Below are 27,317 nucleotides of genomic sequence, written 5' to 3'. Positions count from 1 at the left end.
GTTGCAAAGTCAGATAAACATTAAAGTAGCTGGCACAGAATGAAGCATGGTCATTTGAATTTGTTATAGTTCTCACAGCAACACCTAATGCATCCCTTGGATTGACCAAACCATATTAAAAAGATCCCAAAGCAAATGGACAGGCAAAGAATGCCACCTAATAAACAGTTTTCAAATAATATTTAGATGGTATTTTAATATATTTTAATATAGCACTCGAGCACTTGTTTTCTAATTTCTCCAGCACTTTCTATTTTTCTTCAGATTAATAACTTAGTCTGTTATCCTAAGCTAAAAAAATTCCCCAAAAGTTTACATGCTTTGAACACAGGCTGAACAATCCAAAGAAAGCAGATTTCTTGAGGTCTCATTTCTGTTAACATATTTCACGATGGGAGTAGTGGTGTAGTGTGAATTACTGCTCAATTAAATGATTCTACTGGTTTAATCCTCCAGCTCCCCATATTTACCTCAGTGAAAAACGTAACTTAATGTATAAGTCATTAGCACTAAGAATTTAAAATCCCTTTGGAAACACCAACTCAAGTGCTGATGGGAATCACTGCAGTAAATGAAGTTTTTAAATATGGAGAGATTTTAAATGTTATTCAGAGAACTGGCCAGACATGTACAATAAATAGGGGATAAATTTCACAAACAGGTACAGGAAAAAAATCACATGAATGCTAATCAGCTGAACTTAATGTAATTGATAATATAAAAAAACAAATATTGTATAAGTATTGTATTCCAGTGATTGTAAAGTAACAATTTAAGTATTACTCATATATCTCTGTAGTTTTGCTTAAATTAGCACTTTCCATCATTCATTTCAACTGATATTACAGGTTTTCACGACATCCACTATCACATGCTCCTCAATTTTCCAAATAATTTTCCAAAATAATGTCTAAATTTTTGAAAATTAAAAGCTGCCTCATAAATCACCTTTCACTTAGACATAGCAGAATAAAAATAGTGCACAGTCCTTACCCTGAACGCAAGCCACAAGATAACAGGCAGCCCTAAGTAGAGTGTTCTGATAGCCTCCTTTTCACTAATGCAATTTCAATAAGTTGAACAGACAAAATTCAGTTTCAGTCTATAAGAAGGGTCAACCATTAAATTAACAGCCAGTGCCATAAAATGATACTCTTATCTAGGAAGAAACTTATGATCATGCAATGACAAGATGAAAAAGCTAATCAACAAATGTATTACATCTGTCCTCATTCAACGTAAGGCAGAGTGTAAAAAAAATTTTTGTTCATTTTGTGTGTGAACATTTTAGAAAACCCTGACTTCATGTTGGAAAATGTCTTTTTCTAATTTAAATAATTTATTTAAATCTGACAAAATAATTTAATTTTCATATCTTTGCAATCTTGCCTCGGAATGGAGTTGCCAGTATTGGGCTGGGGTGGACAAATTCAAAAGTCACACAACACCGAGTTATAGCCCAACAGGTTTATTTGAAACCACAAGCTTGGAAAATGGTGTCAAGTAGTTATGTGGAAAAGTTTGTAATCGGTTTTCCTATCCTAAGGAAAAACACCACTAGGCACTCTAATGATGGTCCAATCCGTAATTACCACAGAACACCCAGGACTGAAGATGTCTCTTCAATGTTTAGAGTAAAGCTGGAAGGGCACAACTAATAGATGTTGTACATCAGGTGGTAGTTGACAACCACCCAATGAAGGAGCAGCACTCCAAAAGCTAGTGCTTCCAACTAAACCTGCTGAACTATAACCTGGCATTGTGTGATTTGTTTTTACCCTTATTCTAATGTGGAATGTGGGCATCACTGTCAGGCCCAGCATTTGCTACCTATACCTAAATGGCCTTGAAGTGATTAGGAAACTTCAAAAGGGCAATGGCCAGACAGACAGTCATATTGCTATGTATCTGGTCACAGAATCATAGACATGGACAACATAGAAACAGACCCTTTGGCCCAACTAATCCATGCCAACTACATATCTTAAACTAATGTAGTCCCATTTGCCAGCATTTGGCTCATATCCCTCTAAACCTTTCCTATCCATATAACCATTCACATGTCTTTTAAAATGTTGTAATTGTCCAAGCTTCCACCACTTTTTCTGGCACTTTTTTTCCATACACACACCACCGTCTGCATGAAAAAGTTGCCCCTTAGGTTCCTTTTAAACCTTTCCCCTTGTAACCTAAACCTATGCCCTCTAGTTCTTGACTCCCCTACCTTGGGGAAAAGATGGTGACTGTTCACCCTATCCATGCCCCTCATGATTTTACGAACCTCGATAAAGGCCACCCCTCAGCCTTTGACACTAGGGAATACAGCCCCGGCCTATTCAGGCTCTCCCTATAGGTCTAACCCTCCAAACCTGGCATCATCCTTGGAAATCTTTTCTGAACCCTCTCACATTTCACAACATCTCTCCTATTGCTGAGAAACCATAATTGAATGCAGTATTCCAAAAGTGGCCTAACCAATGTCTTGTACATCCACAACATGACCTAATGCCTATGCTCAAAACATTGACCAATAAAAGCAAGAAAACCAAACACCTTCTTCATTATCCTGGCTCTGTGTGACTCCACTTTCAGGAACGATGAACCTGCACTCCAAGATCTCTTTGTTCAGCAACACCACCTAGGACCTTGCCATTAAGTGTAAGCATCCATCCCAGATTTGCCTTTCAAAGATGCAGCATCTCACATTTATCTAAATTAAACCCCATCAGTCCATCTGATCAAGATCCTGTTGTACTCCGAGGTAACTTTCTTTGCTGTCCTCTACACCTCCAATTTTGGTCTCATCTGTAAACTTACTAACCATACCTATGTTCACATCCAAATCATTTTTATAAGTGACAAAAAACATTGGACCCAGCACCGATCCTTGTGGCACACCGTTAGTCAGAGGCCGCTGGTCCAAAAGGCAACCCTCCACCAGCAAACTTCCAGCCAGTTCTGTATCCAAATGGCTAGTTCTCCTTGTATTCCTTTTGATCCAACCTTGTTAAGCCAGTCCAGCATGCAGAACTTTGTCAAATGCCTTACTGAAGTCCACTGCTCTGTCTTCAATCCTCTTCATCACATCCTCAAAAAAAATTCCATCAAGTTAGTGGGACCTCATTTCCCACATACAAAGCCATACTGCCTTTCCAATTACAAATAATTCCTGCCCACAAGACTGGGTAGAACATAGATCAGTACAGCACAGAACAGGCCCTTCAGCCCACGATGTTGTGCCGACCACTGATCCTCATGTATGTACCCTCAAATTTCTGTGACCACATGCATGTCCAGTAGTCTCTTAAATGTCCCCAATGACCTTGTTTCCACAACTGCTGCTGGCAATGCATTCCATGCTCTCTCAACTCTGTGTTAAGAACCCGCCTCTGACATCCACTCTATACTTTCTTCCAACCAGCTTATAACTATGACCCCTCTTGTTAGCCATTTCTGCCCTGGGAAATATAGTCTCTGGCTATCGACTCTATGTCTTTCATTATCTTGTATACCTCAATTAGGAATCCCTCCCCTCCTCCAATGAAAAAAAGTCTGAGCTCAGTCAACCTCTCTTCATAAGATAAGCCCTCCAGTTCAGGCAGCATCCCGGTAAACCTCCTCTGAACCCTCTCCAAAGCATCCACATCTTTCCTATAATAGGGCCACTAGAACTGGACACAGTATTCCAAGTGCGGTTTAACCAAAAAGTTTTATAGAGCTGCAACAAGATCTCACGACTCTTAAACTCAATCCCTCTGTTAATGAAAGCCAAAACACCATATGCTTTCTTAATAACCATGTCCACTTGGGTGGCCATTTTAAGGGATTTATGTACCTGCACACCAAGATCTCTCTGTTCCTCCACACTGCCAAGAAGCCTATCCTTAATCCTGTACTCAGCTTTAAAATTCGACCTTCCAAAATGCATCACCTCGCATTTATCCAGGTTGAACTCCATCTGCCACCTCTCAGCCCATCTCTGCATCCTGTCAATGTCCTGCTGCAGCCGACAACAGCCCTCTATACTGTCAACGACACCTACAACCTTTGTGTCATCTGCAAACTTTCTGACCCATCCTTCAATCCCCTCATCCAAGTCATTAATCAAAATTACAAACAGTAGAGGCCCAAGGACAGAGCCGTGTGGAACACCACTCACCACAGACTTCCAGGCGGAACATTTTCCTTCTACTACCACTCGCTGTCTTCTGTTGGCCAGCCAATTCTGTATCCAGACAGCTAAGTTCCCCTGTATCCCATTCCTCCTGACCTTCTGAATGAGCCTACCATGGGGAACCTTATCAAATGCCTTGCTGAAGCCCATATACACCATATCCACAGCTCGACCCTCATCAACCTTTCTAGTCACATCCTCAAAGAACTCGATAAGGTTTGTGAGGCATGACCTGTCCCTCACAAAGCCATGTTGACTGCATTTAATCAAGCCATTTACTTCCAGATAGTCATAAATCCTATCTCTCAGAATCCTTTCTAACACCTTGCAGACGACAGACGTAAGACTTACTGGTCTGTAATTGCCGGGGATTTCCCTATTTCCTTTCTTGAAGAGAGGAATTACATTTGCCTCTCTCCAGTCCTCAGGTACAATTCCAGTGGAGAGCGAGGATGCAAAGATCTTCGCAAGTGGCGAAGCAATTGCATTTCTCGTTTCCCAAACAGCCGAGGACAAATCTGGCCCGGGCCTGGCGACTTGTCAATCTTAATGTTTGACAAAATTTTCAGCACATCAGCTTCCTCTTTCTCTATCCATTCCAGCATGCACACTTGCTCTTCAAAGGTTTCATTCATAGAACATAGAACATAGAACATAGAACAATACAGCACAGAACAGGCCCTTCGACCCACGATGTTGTGCCGAACTTCTAACCTAGATTAAGTACCCATCCATGTACCTATCCAAATGCCGCTTAAAGGTCGCCAATGATTCCGACTCTACCACTCCCACGGGCAGCGCATTCCATGCCCCCACCACTCTCTGGGTAAAGAACCCACCCCTGACATCTCCCCTATACCTTCCACCCTTCACCTTAAATTTATGTCCCCTTGTAACACTCTGTTGTACCCGGGGAAAAAGTTTCTGACTGTCTACTCTATCTATTCCTCTGATCATCTTATAAACCTCTATCAAGTCACCCCTCATCCTTCGCCGTTCCAACGAGAAAAGGCCGAGAACTCTCAACCTATCCTCGTACAACTTCCTCTCCATTCCAGGCAACATCCTGGTAAATCTTCTCTGCACCCTCTCCAAAGCTTCCACATCTTTCCTAAAGTGAGGCGACCAGAACTGCACACAGTACTCCAACTGTGGCCTAACCAAAGTCCTGTACAGCTGCAACATCACTTCACGACTCTTGAATTCAATCCCTCTGCTAATGAACGATAATACTCCATAGGCCTTCTTACAAACTCTATCCACCTGAGTGGCAACCTTCAAAGATCTATGTACATAGACCCCAAGATCCCTCTGTTCCTCCACCTGACCAAGAACCCTACCATTAACCCTGTATTCCGCATTCTTATTTGTTCTTCCAAAATGGACAACCTTACACTTGGCAGGGTTGAACTCCATCTGCCACTCCTCAGCCCAGCTCTGCATCATATCTAAGTCCCTCTGCAGCCGACAACAGCCCTCCTCACTGTCCACAACTCCACCTATCTTCGTATCATCTGCAAATTTACTGACCCACCCTTCGACTCCCTCATCTAAGTCATTAATAAAAATTACAAACAGCAGAGGACCCAGAACTGATCCCTGCGGAACTCCACTTGTAACTGGGCTCCAGGCTGAATATTTACCATCTACCACCACTCTCTGCCTTCGACCGGTTAGCCAGTTTTCTATCCAATTGGCCAAATTTCCCTCTATCACATGCCTCCTGACTTTCCGCATAAGCCTACCATGGGGAACCTTATCAAATGCCTTACTAAAATCCATGTACACTACATCCACTGCTCTTCCCTCATCCACATGCTTGGTCACCTCCTCGAAGAATTCAATAAGACTTGTAAGGCAAGACCTACCCTTCACAAATCCGTGCTGGCTGTCCCTAATCAAGCAGTGTCTTTCCAGATACTCATAAATCCTATCCCTCAGTACCCTTTCCATTACTTTGCCTACCACAGAAGTAAGACTAACAGGCCTGTAATTCCCGGGGTTATCCCTATTCCCTTTTTTGAACAGGGGCACAACATTCGCTACTCTCCAGTCCCCTGGTACCACCCCCGTTGCCAGTGAAGACGAGAAGATCATTGCCAACGGTACTGCAATTTCCTCTCTTGCTTCCCACATAATCCTAGGATATATCCCGTCAGGCCCGGGGGACTTGTCTATCCTCAAGTTGTTCAAAATGTCCAACACATCTTCCTTCCTAACAGGTATCTCTTCTAGCTTACCAGTCCATTTCACACTCTCCTCTTCTACAATACGGTCCCTCTCGTTCGTAAATACTGAAGAGAAGTACTTGTTCAAGACCTCTCCTATCTCTTCCGACTCAATACACAGTCTCCCACTACTGTCCTTGATCGGACCTACCCTCGTTCTCGTCATTCTCAGGTTTCTCACATACGCATAAAATGCCTTGGGGTTATCCTTGATCCTATCCGCCAACGATTTTTCATGCCCTCTCTTAGCTCTCCTAATCCCTTTCTTCAGGTCCCTTCTGGCTATCCTGTATCCCTCCACTGCTCTGTCTGAATCCTGTTTCCTCAACCTTATATAAGCCTCCTTCTTCCTCTTTACCAGACATTCAACCTCTCTCGTCAACCAAGGCTCCCTCACACGACCATTTCTTTCCTGCCTGATAGGTACATACATATCATGGACACGTCGTATCTGCTCTTTGAGAAAGTTCCACATTTCCACCACATCCTTCCCTGACAGCCTATGCTCCCAACGTATGCTCCTCAAATCCTGCCTTACAGCATCGTAATTTCCCTTCCCCCAATTATAAAATCTACCTTGTTGTGCGCACCTATCTCTCTCCATAACCAAGGTGAAAGTCACAGAATTGTGGTCACCATCACCAAAATGTTCACCCACTAACAAGCCCACCACTTGTCCCGGTTCATTACCGAGTACCAAATCCAATATGGCCTCCCCTCTGGTTGGACAATCTACATACTGCGTTAGAAAAGCTTCCTGGACACACTGCACAAACACCGCCCCATCCAATCTACTTTATCTAAAGAGCTTCCAATCAATATTTGGGAAGTTGAAGTCGCCCATGACTACGACCCTGTGGCTTCTGCACCTTTCCAAAATCTGTTTCCCAATCTGTTTCTCCACATCTCTGCTGCTATTGGGGGGCCTATAGTAAACACCCAACAAGGTCACTACAAAGTTTGTTTCTTTCGTAAAGACAGAAGCAAAAAACTCATTTAGGGCTTCCCCCACCTCCTCACACTCCACACACAAATTCCCTATGCTATCCCTGATTGGCCCTACTCTTTCTTTGACCATTCTCTTATTCCTCACATAAGTGTAAAATGCCTGTTTGTTCTCCCTAATCCATTCTGCCATGCCTTTCTCATGCCCCCTCCTGGCTCTCCTCAGACCATTTTTGAGCTCCTTCCTCACCTGCCTGTAATCCTCTAGAGCTGAGCTTGACCCTAGCTTCCTCCACCTTATGTAAGCTACCTTTTTCCTTTTGACGAGAAGCTTCTCCACTCTCGTCATCCAAGGTTCCTTTATCTTACCACTTCTTGCCTGTCTCAGAGGGACATATTTATTCATCACTTGCAACAACTGTTCCTTAAACAGTCTCCACATGTCTATAGTGCCTTTACCATGGAACAATTGCTCCCAATCCATACTTCCTAACTCATGCCTAATCACATCATAGTTTCCTCTTCCCCAATTAAATATCCTCCCATTTTGCCTAATCCTCTCCTTCTCCATAGCTCTGTAGAATGTGAGGCAGTTGTGGTCACTATCACCAAAAAGCTCTCCCACCACAAGATCTGATACCTGCCCCGGCTCATTTCCAAGCACCAAGTCTAGAGTGGCCTCTCCCCTCGTCGGCCTGTCAATGTACTCAGTTAGGAAACCCTCCTGAACACACGTTACAAAAACAGCTCCATTCAAATCTTCTGCTCGAAGGAGGTTCCAAACAATATTGGGAAAGTTAAAGTCACCCATTACAACAACCCTACTACGTCCACACTTTTCCAAAATCTGCCGACCTATGCTTTCTTCCATCTCCCTGCTGCTATTAGGGGGCCTGTAGTAAACCCCTAACGAGGTGACTGCTCCCTTGCTATTCCTAATTTCCACCCATACTGACTCGGTAGGCAGATCTTCTTCGACAATGGAAGCTTCTGTAGCTGTGATACCCTCTCTGATTAGTAGTGCTACACCCCCTCCTCTTTTTCCCCCCTCACTATTCTTTTTAAATGCTCTAAACCCTGGAATATCCAGCAACCATTCCTGCCCCTGAGAAACTCATGTCTCTGTTATGGCCACAACATCATAGCACTAGGTACTGATCTATGCTCTAAGTTCATCACTTTTATTCCTGATACTCCTTGCATTAAAGCAAACACACTTTAACTGATACCTTGGTTCCTTCCCAGGAAAATCCTTCCCACTAGCTGGTCTACCTCATGCTATTGCCTCATCTCCATCAACTCTCACCTCCGGTATACAGCTCAGGTTCCCACCCCCCTGCCATACTAGTTTAAACCCTCTTGAACTACTCGAGCAAACCTTCCACCCAGGACATTGGTCCCCTTCCAGTTCAGATGCAACCCGTCCTTCTTGTACAGGTCCCACCTTCCCCAGAAGGCATCCCAATTATCTACATATCTGAAGCCCTCCCTCCTACACCAGCTGCGCAGCCACGTGTTAAACTGCGCCCATTCCGTGTTCCTCGCCTCGCTATCTCGTGGCACCGGTAGTAATCTAGAGAACACTACTCTGTTCGTCCTGCTTTGCAGCTTCCATCCTAACTCCCTGAAATCACTTTTTATATCCTCGTTCCTTTTCCTGGTTATATCATTAGTGCCAATATGTAACACAATTTCTGGCTGTTCACCCTCGCCTTTTAGAACCTTATACACCCGATCAGAAACGTCCCGAACCCTGGCACCACGGAGGCAACATACCTTCCGGGAATCCCAATCCTGACCACAAAATCTCCTGTCGATTCCCCTAACTATTGAGTCCCCAACCACGAGTACTTTTCTATTCCGCCCCCTTCCCTTCTTTGCCACAGTGTCAGGCTCAGTGCCAGAGAACTGACTGCTATGGCTTTCCTCTGGTAGGTCATCCCCCCCCAGCAGTAAAAGTGAAAGATTTTATTTCTTTTTGAGTTGGAGGGAGAAATAATGCACTCCACTCCTTGCAGCGCCCACCTCTCCCTGAACAACTCCAGGGTGTTGGTCGACACCGTGTGCTCCTTCTCCAAGGACACCCGGGCTCTAACGTAACCACGGAAAGTGAAAGATTTTACTCTCTAAAAGGATATTAGTTAAATGGATAGGGGTTCATGAGAATCAATAATTGTTAGGTTTCATCCCTTTGTCAGTGATGAACATATGTTTTATTTGGAAAATTACCATATGCATGAAGTTTTTTGCAGGTTTTCTTTGCTACAAGGCCTCAAGATTTCGTGCCAAGCCTGCCTTATTAAAGGATTACCCTGGCCCTATGGCACCCTTCACCCAATTCTAGTTTCATCTCACTGCTTGTCTTTCCTGGAGGAACTCACCACTGTGTACTCAGACTGGTTGGTCCAAAAGATTGTTGTGTAACAGTCTGGAATCCTTGGCCGGAACCTCAAACATGGCAGGGAAGATAATTTTTACATCCTGATTTCTGAGCTGGGACCTGGAGACCCTGTTGGACTTGGTGTTGCAGATGTTCTCTTCCCCCAGAGTAGGCCTGGTCAATATATCCTCAACCATCTGCAGGAACGCATAGCAATGCAGGAAGGAGGTCAATGACTCCATCAGCACAAGTGCCACCATCTTCTCTCTGATCCCTCACATTCCCTAGATCTCTGCTCCTGTACCCGCTTCCCACCAAGGCTCATGCTCTATCACGCTCATTAATGCCAGTAAAATGTTTTCTCACTCACTGTCAGCAACCCAACCTCTGACACCATCCACCCTGCATGACCTCTGCATTGCCTACTTATTCACCTGGGACACCTCCTACCTGCAGCAACAGTGACAGCTGTGCCACTCACTTTCATCACTCTTATTACCTGCCTTTTTTTCATTCCAGTAGTGCACAACAGAACAGCAAGACTCAAGAGAGATGGTGTACTGCCCAATATGCAGCTTGTCACCCCTTATGTGAAAAGGATCTCAACTCTGGCTGCCCCTAGCAGCTGACTGACAATGTCTACATACGTGGACTGGTGTCGGAGGCTGCCCTTGACTTATTGTGTCAAAATCCGCCAAGTAAATGCTATTTCTCTTGACTGAGGACTGCTGATAACTATAAGATCCTTCACATCTTTGGTGTCTGCATAAAATGCAAGGCAATAGAGCAAAATTGTGAACCTGGTATCTCTGGCTGTGGGAGGAAAGTGCACAAAGGAAAGACAAGGCAATGCAAGGCACGGATACTATGAGCATTTAAGTAGAGTCAGACTGAGTGCGCAAGCAGGTCAGAAATGCAGCCTGGTCCCATCAGCAAGCAAGGTGGGTGTCCCTGAGCCCAAAGTGTCCTTGCAGCTGCATTATAACGCAGCCTGAATTCAGAAATGTTCAGTGAGTTGGTCGTGTGCCAAGAGTGTTCTTGGAGGTTAGCACATATCAGATGTCAATGTCCGTGGAGTATGCCCTGCGATGTTGGTGCCCTGTGTTCAAGAATGAGGTTCTTTGAAGCAAGCAGCTAGATGAAGTCATCAGGTACCCACTCTGACTTCCATGTTGAAAATGTACAGCATCTAGTTCGATCAGTAGGTTTGGATTGCTAGAAAGCTACATATTAATAAGGTGAGATGTGCTGCAGTAGTAAGGTTGTTAAGAGCAATACTCTCCCTTAATAGACAACTAACTACTGCCTAGCAAGAAACATATGTTGATGCCCAGCAGATCAATAAAAACTGCCACAAATTGCTCTCAAGGTCAAGATGGCTTCGCCAGACTTTTCGCACGATGTTGATACAAGCCTTGCCACGACCCATGTTGTTCAGGCCCCTATATGAGTGCATCATAACTTTATTATTTCTTGCTTTTGTGGTGAGATCTTAATCCACCCTCAGGGCATTAACATTTCCTTTGATGTCATTGTATCACCATTGTCATCATCTTGCCATGTCATGGCCAAAAAGTCTGAAGTGCTTGTACATAGAGCTTCGGATTCTGAGAATGGCTGCTACCCACTGAGGCACCAGACCACCCTAATGGTGGTAATATTTAGTATTCTCTCATTAATATAGCTAATGGCCTCTTGCTGTTTTATCTCCCCTCAAGTGAAGATCATGAGGAAAGCAGCTGTCAACAGATGAAGCAGTTTAGTCCACTTTTGGACATGAGCAATTAGTATCCAATTTTCTTACAGCCGCTTCATGTAGCTCCAGTGGATGGTTCCCTCAACTGTACTTCTGTTTATTATAAAGATCAGTACCACAAATGTTTAAGATTAGAACGGAGTAGATAGTCGATGATCTAATAGCAAATCAATGTTTTTATTTCACTGAACAGCACCAGCTTGTAAGTGATGCCATGTAATTGTCAATACATAAAGATATAGAATCATGGAATATTACAGCACAGAGGCCATTTAGCCCATAATGCCCATTATCACTTTGGTAGATCGATTCAACTAGTACTATTCTTATTCTAACTCCATAGTCTGTTATTGTTTGCCCTTCAAGTATTAATCAAATAACTTTCTGAAAGTGACTACAGAATCTGTTTCCACCATCCTTTTGAAGAGTCTCTTGCACATCACAACAACTCAGTGCATAGTCAAGTTCCCTCTAGTTCTTTTGTAAGATTATCCTAAAATCAATATATTTGGTTACCCAACATTCTGCCACGGAAACAAACTGTCCTTATTTACACGACCCAAACTCTTCATGAAGTTGAACACCCATATTTCAATTACATTTCCTGTTCTGAAGAGAACAACTCCAGTTTCTCCAATCTTTTCACATAACGGAAGTTCCTCATCCCTGGTACCATTCTGGTAGATTTCTCATATCCTTTCTGAAACCTTAATATCCTTGTTAAAACACAGTGTCTAGAATTGCCTGTTATGCTTCAGGTCTAACCAGTGTTTTATAAAGAATTAGGATCACTTCTATTTTTATAAAAAACAACAAGAATCCCGTATTTTGTTTGAAAACAGATCTCGCAACTTTTCCTGCAACCTGCCAATATTGATAGCCCACATACCATATGTAACTGAACAATTAAGAGTCAACTGAGCTGGTGAGAAGCATAGTTGACCCCATTGCCATACTGAAAATGTGTTGCTGGAAAAGCGCAGCAAGTCAGGCAGCATCCAAGGAACAGGAGAATCGACGTTTCGGGTATAAGTCCTTCTTCAGGAATGTGGAAAGTGTGTCCAGCAGGCTAAGATAAAAGGTAGGGGGGAGGGACTTGGGGGAGGGGCGTTGGAAATGCGATAGGTGGAAAGAGGTCAAGGTGAGGGTTATAGGCCGGAGTGGGGTGGGGGCGGAGAGGTCAGGAAGAAGATTGCAGGTTAGGAAGGCGGTGCTGAGTTCGAGGGATTTGACTAAGACAAGGTGGGGGGAGGGGAAATGAGGAAACTGGAGAAATCTGAGTTCATCCCTTGTGGTTGGAGGGTTCCTAGGCGGAAGATGAGGCGCTCTTCCTCCAACCGTCGTGTTGCTATGGTCTGGCGATGGAGGAGTCCAAGGACCTGCATGTCCTTGGTGGAGTGGGAAGGGGAGTTGAAGTGTTGAGCCACAGGGTGGTTGGGTTGGTCGGTCCGGGTGTCCCAGAGGTGTTCTCTGAAACGTTCCGCAAGTAGGCGGCCTGTCTCCCCAATATAGAGGAGGCCACATCGGGTCAGCGGATGCAATAGATGATGTGTGTGGAGGTGCAGGCGAATTTGTGGCGGATATGGAAGTATCCCTTGGGGCCTTGGAGGGAAGTAAGGGGGGAGGTGTTGGCGCAAGTTTTGCATTTCTTGCGGTTGCAGGGGAAGGTGCCGGGAGTGGAGGTTGGGTTGGTGGGGGGTGTGGACCTGACGAGGGAGTCACTGAGGGAATGGTCTTTTCGGAACGCTGATTGGGGAGGGGAGGGAAATATATCCCTGGTGGTGGGGTCCGTTTGGAGGTGGCGGAAATGACGGCGGATGATACGCTGTACATGGAGGTTGGTGGGGTGGTAGGTGAGGACCAATGGGGTTCTGTCCTGGTGGCGGTTGGAGGGGCGGGGCTCAAGGGCAGAGGAGCGGGAAGTGGAAGAGATGTGGTGGAGAGTATCGTCGACCACGTCTGGGGGGAAATTGCGGTCCTTGAAGAAGGAGGCCATCTGGTTGTATGGATTGGAACTGGTCCTCCTGGGAGCAGATGCGGCAGAGACGAAGGAATTGGGAATATGGGATGGCGTTTTTACAGGGGGCAGGGTGGGAGGAGGTGTAGTCTCAGGCAGCTGTGGGAGTCGGTCGGTTTATAGTAAATGTCCGTGTTGATTCGGTCGCCCGAGATAGAAATCGAAAGGTCAAGGAAGGGGAGGGAGAAGTCTGAGACGGTCCAGGTGAATTTGAGGTTGGGGTGTAAGGTGTTGGTAAAGTGGATGAACTGTTCAACCTCCTCATGGGAGCACGAGGCATGAGGCAGCAGAGGAAAAGATGGGGGGGGGGGTGTGCCAGTGTAACTGCGGAAGATGGACTGTTCCACATATCCTACAAAGAGGCAGGCATAACTGGGGCCCATGCGGGTGCCCATGGCTACTCCTTTGGTTTGGAGGAAGTGGGAGGATTGGAAAGAGTAGTTGTTCAGGGTGAGGACCAATTTAGTTAGTCGAAGGAGGGTGTCAGTGGAAAGGTACTGGTTGGTACGGCGGGAAAGGAAGAAGCGGAGGGCTTTGAGTCCTTTGTGATGGGGGATGGAGGTGTACAGGGACTGGATGTCCATGGTGAAGATAAGGCGTTGGGGACCGGGGAAGCGAAAATCGTGGAGGAGGTGGAGGGCGTGGGTGGTGTCCCGAACGTAGGTGGGGAGTTCTTGGACTAAGGGGGACAGGACCGTGTCGAGGTATGCAGAGATGAGTTTGGTGGGGCAGGAGCAGGCTGAGACAATGGGTCGGCCGGGGCAGTCAGGTTTGTGGATTTTGGGCAGGAGGTAAAAACGGCGGTGCGGGGTTGTGGGACTATGAGGTTGGAGGCGGTGGATGGGAGATCCCCTGAAATGATGAGGTTATGGATGGTCTGGGGGGAGATGATGGTTTGGTGATGGGAGGTGGGGTCATGGTCAAGGGGGCAGTAGGAGGAGGTGTCCGCGAGCTGGCGTTTAGCCTCAGCGGTGTATAGGTCGGGCCTCACCTTCATTCCCCTACGCTCCCAGATTAATGAGTTCAACACGCGGCGTGACATCGAACAATTCTTCCGCCGCCTTCACCTCTGCGCCTACTTCTTCAACCAGGATTCTCGCCCACCCTCTGACGACCCCTTCTCCCGCCTCCAACACACCCCATCCACCTGGACACCCCATGCTGGCCTCTTACCTGCCATCAATCTCTTCATAGCCAACTGCCGCCGCGACATTAAACGCCTCAACCTCTCCATCCCTCTCACCCACTCCAACCTCTCACCTTCAGAACGTGCAGCCATCCACTCCCTCCGTTCCAACCCCAACCTCACTATCAAACTGGCAGACAAGGGAGGCGCAGTAGTAGTTTGGCACACCGACCTTTACACCGCTGAGGCCAAACGCCAGCTCACGGACACCTCCTCCTACTGCCCCCTTGACCATGACCCCACCTCCCACCACCAAACCATCATCTCCCAGACCATCCATAACCTCATCACCTCAGGGGATCTCCCATCCACTGCCTCCAACCTCAGTCCCACAACCCCGCACCGCCCGTTTCTACCTCCTGCCCAAAATCCACAAACCTGACTACCCCAACCGACCCATTGTCTCAGCCTGCTCCTGCCCCACCAAACTCATCTCTGCATACCTCGACACGGTCTTGTCCCCCTTAGTCCAAGAACTCCCCACCTACGTTCGGGACACCACCCACGCCTCCACCTCCTCCATGATTTTCGCTTCCCCGGTCCCCAATGCCTTATCTTCACCATGGACATCCAGTCCCTGTACACCTCCATCCCCCAACACGAAGGACTCAAAGCCCTCCGCTTCTTCTTTTCCCGCCATACCAACCAGTACCCTTCCACTGACACCCTCCTTCGACTGACTGAATTGGTCCTCACCCTGAACAACTTCTCTTTCCAATCCTCCCACTTCCTCCAAACCAAAGGAGTAGCCATGGGCACCCGCATGGGCCCCAGCTATGCCTGCCTCTTTGTAGGATATGTGGAACAGTCCATCTTCCGCACCTTTTCCTCCGCTACATCGATGACTGTATCGGCGCTGCCTTGTGCTCCCACGAGGAGGTTGAACAGTTCATCCACTTTACCAACACCTTACACCCCAACCTCAAATTCACCTGGACCGTCTCAGACTTCTCCCTCCCCTTCCTCGACCTTTCCATTTCTATCTCGGGCGACTGAATCAACACAGACATTTACTATAAACCGACCGACTCCCACAGCTACCTAGAGTACACCTCCTCCCACCCTGCCCCCTGTAAAAACGCCATCCCATATTCCCAATTCCTTCGTCTCTGCCGCATCTGCTCCCAGGAGGACCAGTTCCAAATCCGTACAACCCAGGTGGCCTCCTTCTTCAAGGACCGCAATTTCCCCCCAGACGTGGTCGACGTTACCCTCCATCGCATCTCTTCCACTTCCCGCTCCTCTGCCCTTGAGCCCCGCCCCTCCAATCACCACCAGGACAGAACCCCATTGGTCCTCACCTACCACCCCACCAACCTCCATGTACAGCGTATCATCCGCCGTCATTTCCGCCACCTCCAAACGGACCCCACCACCAGGGATATATTTCCCTCCCCTCCCCTATCAGCGTTCTGAAAAGACCATTCCCTCCGTGACTCCCTCGTCAGGTCCACACCCCCACCAACCCAACCTCCACTCCCGGCACCTTCCCCTGCAACCGCAAGAAATGCAAAACTTGCGCCCACACCTCCCCCCTTACTTCCCTCCAAGGCCCCAAGGGATACTTCCATATCCGCCACAAATTCGCCTGCACCTCCACACACATCATCTATTGCATCCGCTGCACCCAATGTGGCCTCCTCTATATTGGGGAGACAGGCCGCCTACTTGCGGAACGTTTCAGAGTACACCTCTGGGACACCCGGACCGACCAACCCAACCACCCTGTGGCTCAACACTTCAACTCCCCCTCCCACTCCACCAAGGACATGCAGGTCCTTGGACTCCTCCATCGCCAGACCATAGCAACACGACGGTTGGAGGAAGAGCGCCTCATCTTCTGCCTAGGAACCCTCCAACCACAAGAGATGAACTCAGATTTCTCCAGTTTCCCCATTTCCCCTCCCCCCACCTTGTCTCAGTCAAATCCATCGAACTCAGCACCGCCTTCCTAACCTGCAATCTTCTTCCTGACCTCTCCGCCCCCACCCTACTCCAGCCTATAACCCTCACTTTGACCTCCTTCCACCTATCGCATTTCCAACGCCCCTCCCCCAAGTCCCTCCTCCCTACCTTTTATCTTAGCCTGCTGGACACACTTTCCTCATTCCTGAAGAAGGGCTTATACCCGAAACGTCGATTCTCCTGTTCCTTGGATGCTGCCTGACCTGCTGCGCTTTTCCAGCAACACATTTTCAGCTCTGATCTCCAGCACCTGCAGTCCTCACTTTCTCCTCCCTATTGGCATACTGCCCACAACATATAACAGGCAGGCAGGAGTTGTCAGACTTTCTTTTCAATGTATTAAAAATGGCAGAATGATGGGGTGGTGCAATCATTGTTGGGGGCAGGGCAGGGCAGGGTCACCAACTGGGGCCACCTCACTTGAGTGGAATCTATTTACATTCAACTTTAGTGATGACACAAAGATTTCACAGTTTCTGTTGCTCTATTTTACAAGATTTTCTTAGTTACTTCCTTTGGCTACACTCTCACCTCCTCAGATTTTTTTCTTTATTTCAAATCTAATCCTTCATCTTCCTCCTATTCAGTCATCCCCAAGCCTGATCTTGAATTTTACAAAATTGTGATCACTACTGCAAATACTTTTGTTTCTTCTAATTCATTACCCATTATAAAGATCCAATGGTCACCTATTACTATTGAGTTTCTTATATACTGAGAGATAAAGTAAAAACAGTAAAAGATTAAAAATTCAATTCCATCTTCTCTTCAAGCTGCTTCTGCCAATTTATTTCAGGAGTAGTTAAAATCATCAGTTATTACTATGTACTTGTTAATCACAACAGATTTATTGATCTAGCTCTTTCTCCAATTCCCTTCCACTATTTTGTGGTCTCTTATACACCTTTATTATTAGTATCTCCATCTATAGGAATTCTGTATCTACCTTTCTGCTATTTCCATCCTTTCTTCTACAGCCATTATGTCATCTTTAACTTGTACAGCTACACTAGCTCTCTTCTCCTCCCTCGATACGCATTAAAATATTTTTATTTTCCATTTGCTGTGTTTCATACATTCTTACTGCATCAGAATCTCCTCTACAAATTGTGGTTAAACTGACAGCATTATTGTTTTGAATACTACATGATTAATATGTGGTATATATATCAACACTTTAAATAGCTTCATTTATCATTTCTATCTCTTTGATTTTAGTAGCTTTTTTTGTGATCTGTGACTATCTAATTTCTGGCATTCCGGTTATTTTCATTCCTTCCTTTACTCACATTACCTGACGATTTTAATTTTCTTCCATTTCTATCAGCTTCCCCCATGTTATTAAAGGCTGATTTACAGTCCTTGTTAACCTTATAACTTAGACCTTGGTCCCAACCCAGTTCAGATGCAACTTGTCACAATGGTACAGTTCGTTTCAGCCTCAGTACTGCAGTCAGTGGCCCATGAAATTGGACCACTCCTTCCCTCATCACTCTTCTCGCCATGAGTTTCCTATTTTGTTTGCCCCCATGCCAGGTTGCACATGGCTTAATTAATAGTTATTATTCACAAGGTTCGGTTTTTCAATTTATCTCCTCCCTCCTGATATTTCCCTAGTAAGAGGTTTGCTGTAACCTTTTCTAGGCTTTGTTTCTAATGTGAAATACAACAATTGAATCATCCCATTCCAGATTATTTTTCAGCTGTTTTACTTTGACATTAATTTTGGGATTCTCAATCCTGATTGCAAAGGATATGATTTATTCCCCTAATTTAGAATCCCACCTCCCCGACCCGCTCCCCCAAAACTAGCTAGCATTCTTGAATCAGAGCCAAATGATACTTCAGAAAGTTAGTATTTTAGTGCTCTAAATCATGGTATAAGTACAGCTTTTATTTCTCACCATGAATTCACATGGACAATGGTATATCTTGCAGTATTCTGGGCATTCAGCATTCTCCCTATTATATTAGAAAGCATGAATATGAATGCTTTGTACTCCTTACTCCAAGTGGTAAAGGAACTTAAAGAGTTAAAAAGTGAGCAGAGTAAAACCTACCCATAGATTAGTGGAGTACAAATGTGGCCATTACTAAACAGGCATAACACAAAGTGTTATGGTTCAATGGTGAATTTGGTAGGATGTAACAATATGTTCTACAAGTTAAATGATTCTAATTAACAAGTTTATTGGTAGTTTTTACTAAGCTGTGATTAATATTTTGAACAGTAAATTAATATATTAAGAAATAAGCATATATCAAGCAGTAGATATATACATAAACAGTAAATAAATATGTATATATAGCAGTAAATACATATCAAAATAGTGAATGATAGTAACAATCTACTTAAGACATATTAGAAACATATGCAAACTAATGAGTGCATCTGTCAGCTGCAGCTACATTGGACTTGTTGAACATGTCTAACAATGAGTCTCACTGCCTCCTTCCCATATGGGAGCTCGCTTTACAATGGCTGGTCTGGAGAACTCTGGTTTCCTGGCACCAGTCACAATCACATTCTGAGGTGGAGTCCAACCAAATGCTGCAGAAGCCCTGATATTAATACTATACCATGTGCTTTCAGTACTTGTCCAGACATTCTGTTGTGTAGAAAACCATCCTCCAGGTGGCTGTCTTACTTGGTTCCCCAAAAGCCACAACAACAACTGCTGTCTCCCATTAAACCAATAATTTTCCACTTGTCTTCAGATGCTCATTGTCATGTCCAATTAACCCTTAAATGATCTGTTTTGAAGATATCATTTTAATCCTACCAGTACACAAAGGTAGCAAATAGTGGAAGAAGTTGTATCACAGGGGCTATCATACAACCGACATTCTACAAGGCCCTTCCAACACACAACGTCTACTCTATGACATGAGCCCATCATAAATCTGTGCTCCCAGGTACAACACAATTGACTGGGGAGAAAGATCTACATCTCACATTCCAAAGAGTAATTTATATTGTTACAGTAGCCAAACATTATTTCTCACATTAATATCAATAAAGTATTACAATGTTAAAGATTGATTGTAGTATGTCAATTGCAGAGAAATAAACATGCTGTACTCAAATGTTGATGAATGAGTGACATATACATAGTTATTTTGTTGCAAAAAAAAGCAAGTAATTCACCCAGAGGCATTGATCACTGAGGTTCCTTTTTCATTCTTGTCATTTTTATGATCTGTAAAGATCTCAACAATTATGGAGTTGAAACATCACTCACCTTCAGGTTTATTTAATGTTCAGCCATTCAATTACTTCCCAAAGCTACTTTCCTTCACAAACAGCATAGATTGTTTCCAACCTTCCATTGTGTTATAATTTGTCAAAATCACAATAATCTAACAATTATCCTGAAATATGTTGAGCAGTTTATCAACACAGTGCAAAACAATAAGTCAAGATCAAACTTTTAAAACCTCTCTGTTTTTTTTAAACAATTTCATGTTGATCTTCAAAATCTGACATCAGGCTGGGTGGCCAGCAGGCTGCACTGCATTCATTTTATCTCGTAAAAGATCAGACTGCATTCAGTTACCAGCTCCCTACTTGAACACGACAATAGGAAAATGAATTCACTAGCCCCAACCCCCACAATAAAAAACACTCACTTTGTTCTTTGACTTTGAAATAAACTTTCTGGTATTTCCTCAGAAGTCTTCAAAATTTTGCTGTGCATTTGTATGTTTGTAATTAAGCTCACATCTTGGTATTTGCACCATTGTATTTACAGAATATTATTGTAAATTCTAAATACATGATGAATAGTAACAACAATAGTTTAAACTGGAAAGTGTAACACATACTCAATATTTTTGCAACTGTTGTCTCTACCAAATCAAACATCAGATCATCAGCAGCTCAATTAAAAAATGCAACTGTGTAATTGTAATTCAAAAACAGCTAAAAATTGTTCCCACTATTCAGCTACCATCCAATTTTTCAAAACCTGCATTATTGTTGTGCAATGATAAGTGTTCACTGAATTGCCAAGGCCTTAACTCAAGGTACTAAACCACTCAGTTTACTCATCTGCACAGCTCTTTATGCATTTGATGCCAAAGATTGTTTTGGAATGATCCAGAGAAGAATTTTGGGAGGTTTTGCAAACAGGTGATATATCAATAAACAAACATAGAACGATGGAGAAACTTACCAGGACTGGCAGTATCTGTAGAAAATGACACTTCATTGCAGGTCTCCAAATATTAATTAGATTAGATTAGATTACAGTGTGGAAACAGGCCCTTCGGCCCAACAAGTCCACACCGACCCGCCAAAGCGAAACCCACCCATACCCCTACATTTACCCCTTACCTAACACTACAGGCAATTTAGTATGGCCAATTCACCTTGACCCTGCACATCTTTGGATGGTGGGAGGAAACCCACGCAGACACGGGGAGAACGTGCAAACTCCACACAGTCAGTCGCCTGAGGCGGTAATTGAACCCGGGTGTCTGACGCTGTGAGGCCCACAACTGCCTTTCCCTCTCTACAGATGCTGCCAGACCTCTTAAGTTTCTCCAGCATTCTCAGTGTCTGTTTCCTTTAATTGCATCAGCAATATTTTGCCTTTAAATCGATATATAAACACATGTTGTTATAGCTTTGGAAATAGAAACATCTATGAAAATTTAAAGGGCTTAAATACTTGATTAACATAAAGACCTGTGGACACTGGAGATCTGAAACAAAAACAGAAACTGGTGTTGTCGAAGGGTCGCAGCACTCGAAACGTTCATTTGTTTTTATCTTAATTCAAAGAATACGATTGTCAATTAAATAAAACAAGGTTACCCAGAATAACCGAAATTAACACTAAAAATGTAAAAGGCGTCCTCCAAAATACACAAACGCCACTCCTGCGGTTTATCACCTTTGTTGCAAATCTTTTTCGGCAAATAATCATTATTTTGTAAATTACAGATAATGAAAAAGTAAGTTTGCAGTACAATATTGTTTCGTATTTATTGTTTCCTCGCGTTCCCATGCATCAATTAAAAGTTGTTTAGAACAGAAAAATAAATTATAACTTTCAGTTCTTCACCGGATGGCGCCAATAGAACATGGTCCATGAAAAATGGTCGATGGGACTGACAATAAATTACCAATTTATACAATTGATCGATGTCGCAAAATGCCATTTGGAGGGCATAATTAATTGGACGGTGCAATGAGACATTTTGCTTCAAAGCATAGCACAGAAGCTTTGCTTAAGATATTTGTGTGAGCAAAGATAAACAAAATGTGAAATGCAATTCACCGAAGTCACCGACCTGAGAGCTTCTCCATTGCCGCTCAAACTCGGCACTTTTCCAAGACAGGAGTTCATGATAGCCGTTAGGAAGAGCAGGCGGAGTGCGCCACCAGCTCCCAACAGTGTTTCAGAAGGTGTACGGGAGACTGGGAGCTGTCCGGGTGTGTGGGATGGAGACGCCGAGCGGCGGGAGCATACACACGCGCACGCGCGCGCTGCTCCTCGGGCTGTCCATCAGCCGGGCGCCCAGGACAGAGACTGTAACTCTCTCAACTCAGCAACATTCACCGGCGAGAGCAAATAGAAAGAGAAGATGGATCACCCTAATTCAACTGCTGGAGAGATGGTGTGCGGCACAGGCAGCTAAATGTGGTAAAGTACTGGTGGAGGTGCCGACTTCCGTTTTATCCCGTGCCCTCGGTATTGTAAGAGGTAATTTCGGTTTAAACTTTAAGATGTGCCTGGACCACAGACTGATCTATAATAAAAGACAAAACCTTTGTTTCTTTTCTAACAACCATTTTATATACTCAAAAGTAGAGTAGTTTAAATTGTGCAGAATGCTGACAATTTGTGAGCTATAGTGAAAGCGAGCAGGCTCTTGATTAATGCAGCCATTCACACAGCAGAGAAGGATGAGTCCTTCGCTGATAAGACTCCAGGATGGGAGTGCGACTTGAGACATCTGTTTCAAGATTAAAGCTTTTGACTGATAAGACTACAGGGTGAGAAAAACAACAAACTTTGGAGACTCTGGAGCCTTTTGTTGCAGACTTTGTGATAAAAATAATGATGTTTTTAAGAATGTGAACCTCATGGCTTGTTGGAGCCAAGGAGAGGAGGGACTTGTCCTATAAATAATGGAGACTTTGTAAGCCTCAGCGCGCCTTTTCTTTAAGGGTGCCCGACTCTGCAGACTTGACTTGTTAATAAAACTTTGTTTTCCTGAATTTGTCTAGAGCGATTATTGAGAAGCGATTTTCGTTTCTAACAGTATCGAGCAGCCTCTCTCGAACTGCGCTGTAATTGTGAAAATTCCGGAGACAAATCAACTCCTCAGCTCTCTCTAATTGAGAGTTCAAAACGGCGAAAACCGTCTTCTGGAGTTGCTTTGAGGTAAATGTTCTCCTACACAGATGTGTGTGTGGAATTATATTCCAGGATTTGTGAGAAATGTGGAAGCAGTGTTAAGATGAGTTGTTCTGAAGACATGATTTGGAGGAGCCGGTGTTGGACTGGGGGTGTACAAAGTTAAAAATCACACAACACCAGGTTCTACTCCAACAGGTTTAATTGGAAGCTCTAGCTTTCGGAGTGTCGCTCCTTCATAAGGTGATGACAGAAAATGAAGGAGCGACGTTCCGAAAGCTAGTGCTTCCAATTAAACCTGTTGGACTATAACCTGGTGTTGTGTGATTTTTAACTTTGTTCTGAAGAAGAATCCTTGGAGCCAGTGTTAACTCTGCTGTCTCTCCACAGATGCCACCAAACCTGCTGAACTTATTTTGCCCCAGTACGTCCTGTTTTTTATTTCACATTCATTGTAATTTTTGTGCCTGTCCACGCATCCTGTAGTTATTCTGAAGCCTGATGTAGAGGGCAGAGCATGCCAGCTTCTTTTTGCCACCAGAAGAGTAAGAAACTCAGGATTTTAATTTTGGTCAGAGACTGTTCAGTGGATCTCCAAAAGTGCAAGTTAAAGTTGTTTGCAGGTGCGTGTTGGTTATGGTGTAGGTAAGTGCGAAGCAGCCCCGACCAGTGTATCAAGGTGGCAAACTTCACAAAGGTGGATGTGAAACACCCAAAGATATGATAATTATCGGGCATTTCCCCATAGCACGATAAAGTGGACGATCGATTTCACCCTGCACTTTTCTTTCGTACCTGCCTTCTGTCTGGACATTTTTAGGAATGGCAGGCTGTGGAGAGAAGGGGGCATTTCAGTTTAAACACCTGACTGTCGAGAAGAAAACTGCACAGGAGTTTTCAAATTTTTCAGGTCAAATTGTCACAAAATGGTCTGGGTTGGAATTAGACAGAAAGAAAAAGCAAAACAAAACTTGTAGTGGAAGTCAAGAACTAGAGGGCATAGGTTTAAGGTTAGAGGGGAAAGATATAAAAGGTATAAGACACAACTTTTTCACGCAGAGGATGTGTGTATGGAATGAGCTGCCAGAGGATGTGGTGGAGGCTGGTACAGTTGCAACATTTGGGTGGATATATGAATAGGAAGGGTTTGGAGGGATATGGGCCGGGTGCTGGCAGGTGGGACTGGATTGGGTTGGGATTTCTGGTCGGCCTGGACGAGTTGGACTGAAGAGGCTGTTTCTGTGCTGTACATCTCTATGACTCTATTTTATTGACTATACAGTAAACAGAAGGAAACGATAGAGTGTCCGCTGGCCAACCAAATACATACACGAGTCATAAAACTCGTCATGTGTTGTTAACCGTTTGCAAAGTTAATAAAAAGTGGACGGACCTGTATCTACATTATAAACAGCAGCTTCTTGTCAGCAGATATCCACCGAATGTGAGTGAGCCTTGGGAAAAACGGTGTTGAAGACTAAAGGTAAAAACATCAGCACCAAGTAACAGGGAGAGGATGGAGCAAACCGTGGGAAGTTAACAGGAGATGGAGTAGATTTGGGAGGATGTGCCAGAAAGTCATGGACATGAAAAAGGAAGTGGACAGGAACAGCAGAATGAGTGTCAAAGACCAAGGATTCAAACAAAAAAACAAATGTGACATTTGTCTCAGGTATACAACTAGTTATTTGGTCATGCAGAGATTAAGTATTGCTGTAAACGTACACATTTTATTCAAGCTTTTTGTCATGCACTTTGCAATTCATATAATAGATCTAAAGGCTGACAGATCTGATCAAACAACAAATTGCTTTGGCTGTTTGCAATAAATAAGATACTAATTATATCCAACCAACTCATACTCTCAAAACACAATCCACAATGTCCAACATTGTATGTGATTCCATAATTAGACAATACTTACTAAATAATCTCGTTAGGAATTATAGTGACAATTAATTTTAGAATATTGCAAACTACATGTATTTATACATAGAGCCCTTTTATTCGCAGACAGCATATACATATATTGAACCCGTTCCAACTCCACATCTGACAGTCAATCTCTGCTTCATTTCTTGATCAGTCAGAGTCAAAATACCTACTTTACATTTAAACTTTTTTTTATGTATTTGCTCATATGGTGAGGGTGGTCCCACCCCTAACCTTTCTCTAGGCAATTACGAGTAAATCGCATTAGCATGGTTTTGGACTTGGATGTTTAACAGAGATTTTCTTCTCTAAAAAGGACATTATAAACACCCATCTGGTTTATTAACAATCAGTAATAGTTGCATGGTTATCATTAGACCAGCCTTTCTTCTAGATTTTTTTAAATCGAATTCAAATATCACCATCCGCCATGATAGGATTACTAGAAGTTCTGGATTACTAGAGAGTGATATTGCCTCCCTTTATCTGCTACCAATCACTCACCATCTTGCCTTTATATTGGTTAGGTAAATGGAATGTTGTTGCTTACAGCAAGGTGAATGGAATCTGGAAGTTTTATTGCAGTTTTGTCAGGTGTTGTTGAGACCACACCTGGAGTGTTTTTGACAGCCTGGTCATCTTATTTGAAATAAAGATATAATTTCTTTAGAAGCAGTTCTCATGACCCTTTTTCAGGGATGAAAGGGTTACTTAATGAAGAAAGGTTGAATAGGACAAGTCTATACACATCGGAGTCTCAAAGAATAAGAGGTGATCTTGTTGAACACATAAAATCTTGATATACTGACTCTACTTTTGCAGAGTCTAAAATTAGAATATTAGATTTTCTCCATTAAGGCAGGTGGAAATTTTGTTTTGAAGGTTGTTATATCCACATGTAATATCCAGATATACTTCTATTCCCCAGAAGATAAGAGACTGGATTTTTAAATTTTATTCAAAGCTGGGTTAGATAAATTTTGATAGACAAGATGCAGGCAGGAAAGTGGACATGGAACCACAACTAAATCAACTATGATATTATTGAATGGTGGACCAAGTTCAAAGGGCCAAATGGTCTATCCCTGCCCCTAAGTCCTATGTTTCTGTAAGCATTGGAGAATGTAGACCCAGCAGGATGGAACTGATGAATGCATAATTAGAGAGATATTGCAGGTGGAAAAGTTTTTGATTCCTGAAACATTGAGACTGGTTCTGGGAGAGATGAGACTGCCAAAACCTGAAGAATGTTTGAATAATAATTAGTGTATTCTGGTGTCAGAATACATGGCTATGTAATAATTTCGAAGTTAGGATTGCTGTGCGCTGGATTTAAATTCATGAAGCACGTTAACTGATGTCCATGAGCTGCGGGTGCAAATAGGCACTTAGAATAACATGCTGTGGCAATAATGGAAACCTGGCATAAAATATTCAAGAAAGATAAAACAGCAAAGAAAGCAGAATGGGGTGACTATGACAGATAGTTAAAGCATCAGGTTGTTTCAATTCATTAACCAGAATCTATTTGAATTAAATTAAGAAGCAATAGAGATGGCACACAAACAAGGTGTATTCAAAAAGACAATCATGGATTGGAAAGATAGTGGAGTAAATTTTACTGTGAAAATGCAAAGAGGTATAAAGCTGTAATGTAGTTATAATGGGAAACTTCAATTCCTAATATATATTTGGGTCGTAATAGTGCAAGTGACAGTGTGAGGGAAGAGTTTCTGTGTTCAGAATTCTCTTAATCGGTATGTTTCCACAAGGAAATTACAATCAGCCTTTATAAAACTATGGTTTGGCCTCAACTAGAATATTGCATTCTATTCTGAACTCTGCAATTTAGAAAGGATGTGAAGGCTTTAGAGAGAAATCCTAAGGAATTTACAAAATTGGTTCCAGGAATGAGGAATTTCAGTCACTTGATTAAAATTAGGGAATCTGGCATTGTTCTCCTTTACAGGATGAAGTTGAAAGGAGATTTGTTCCACATGTAGAAAACTAAGTTAGTTTCAACAAGAGTTAATCGAGCAATTGTTTCTATTGGTGCATGGGCCAAGAACCAGAGGACACCAATTTAAGTGATTTGCAAAGGAACTAATGGCAACTTAAGAAAACACCCTTTTTGCGCGGAGTTGTTAGAATGAGGAATAATAATGTGATTTGTATATTTTATGCAGTGAGAAAACCATTATTATAGAAAAGGAAAGCTTTTCCATTGTCGCCATGTGCCACCACCACTACCACAAGAAAAAAACAAAAGTATATAGTTTAAAGAGCCAGTTCATCATCAGCACCTGTGCTGCTATCTACATTGGATCTAACCAACATCAAGTTCACCATTCTTCAAATGTCATCTT

At 43.6% G+C, this 27,317-nt stretch overlaps 1 protein-coding gene across 6 annotated transcripts in view; it reads right to left on the bottom strand.

The window, feature by feature from the left end:
- The window catches only part of LOC122549745 (zinc finger protein 385D-like), a 1,031,183-nt gene extending 1,009,107 nt beyond the window's left edge, over positions 1-22,076 (bottom strand). For 2 of the 6 annotated variants that reach the window (XM_087987037.1, XM_087987040.1), the window contains exon 1: positions 21,950-22,076. In XM_087987037.1, coding sequence (XP_087843163.1) covers positions 21,950-21,965 — 16 coding nt within the window. In that variant the 5' untranslated portion in view covers positions 21,966-22,076. The remainder of the gene's footprint in view (positions 1-21,949) is intronic. The other 4 variants (XM_087987039.1, XM_043689687.2, XM_043689686.2 and 1 more) reach the window with 4 other exon arrangements.
- Between the last annotated feature and the right edge of the window lie 5,241 nt (positions 22,077-27,317).

This window comes from Chiloscyllium plagiosum, unplaced genomic scaffold (genome assembly GCF_037043375.1).
Source record: "Chiloscyllium plagiosum isolate Xiang-an unplaced genomic scaffold, Cpla_swu_hap1 HiC_scaffold_5, whole genome shotgun sequence".
NCBI lineage: Eukaryota > Metazoa > Chordata > Chondrichthyes > Orectolobiformes > Hemiscylliidae > Chiloscyllium > Chiloscyllium plagiosum.
This window is presented reverse-complemented; position numbering and strand designations above follow the sequence as displayed.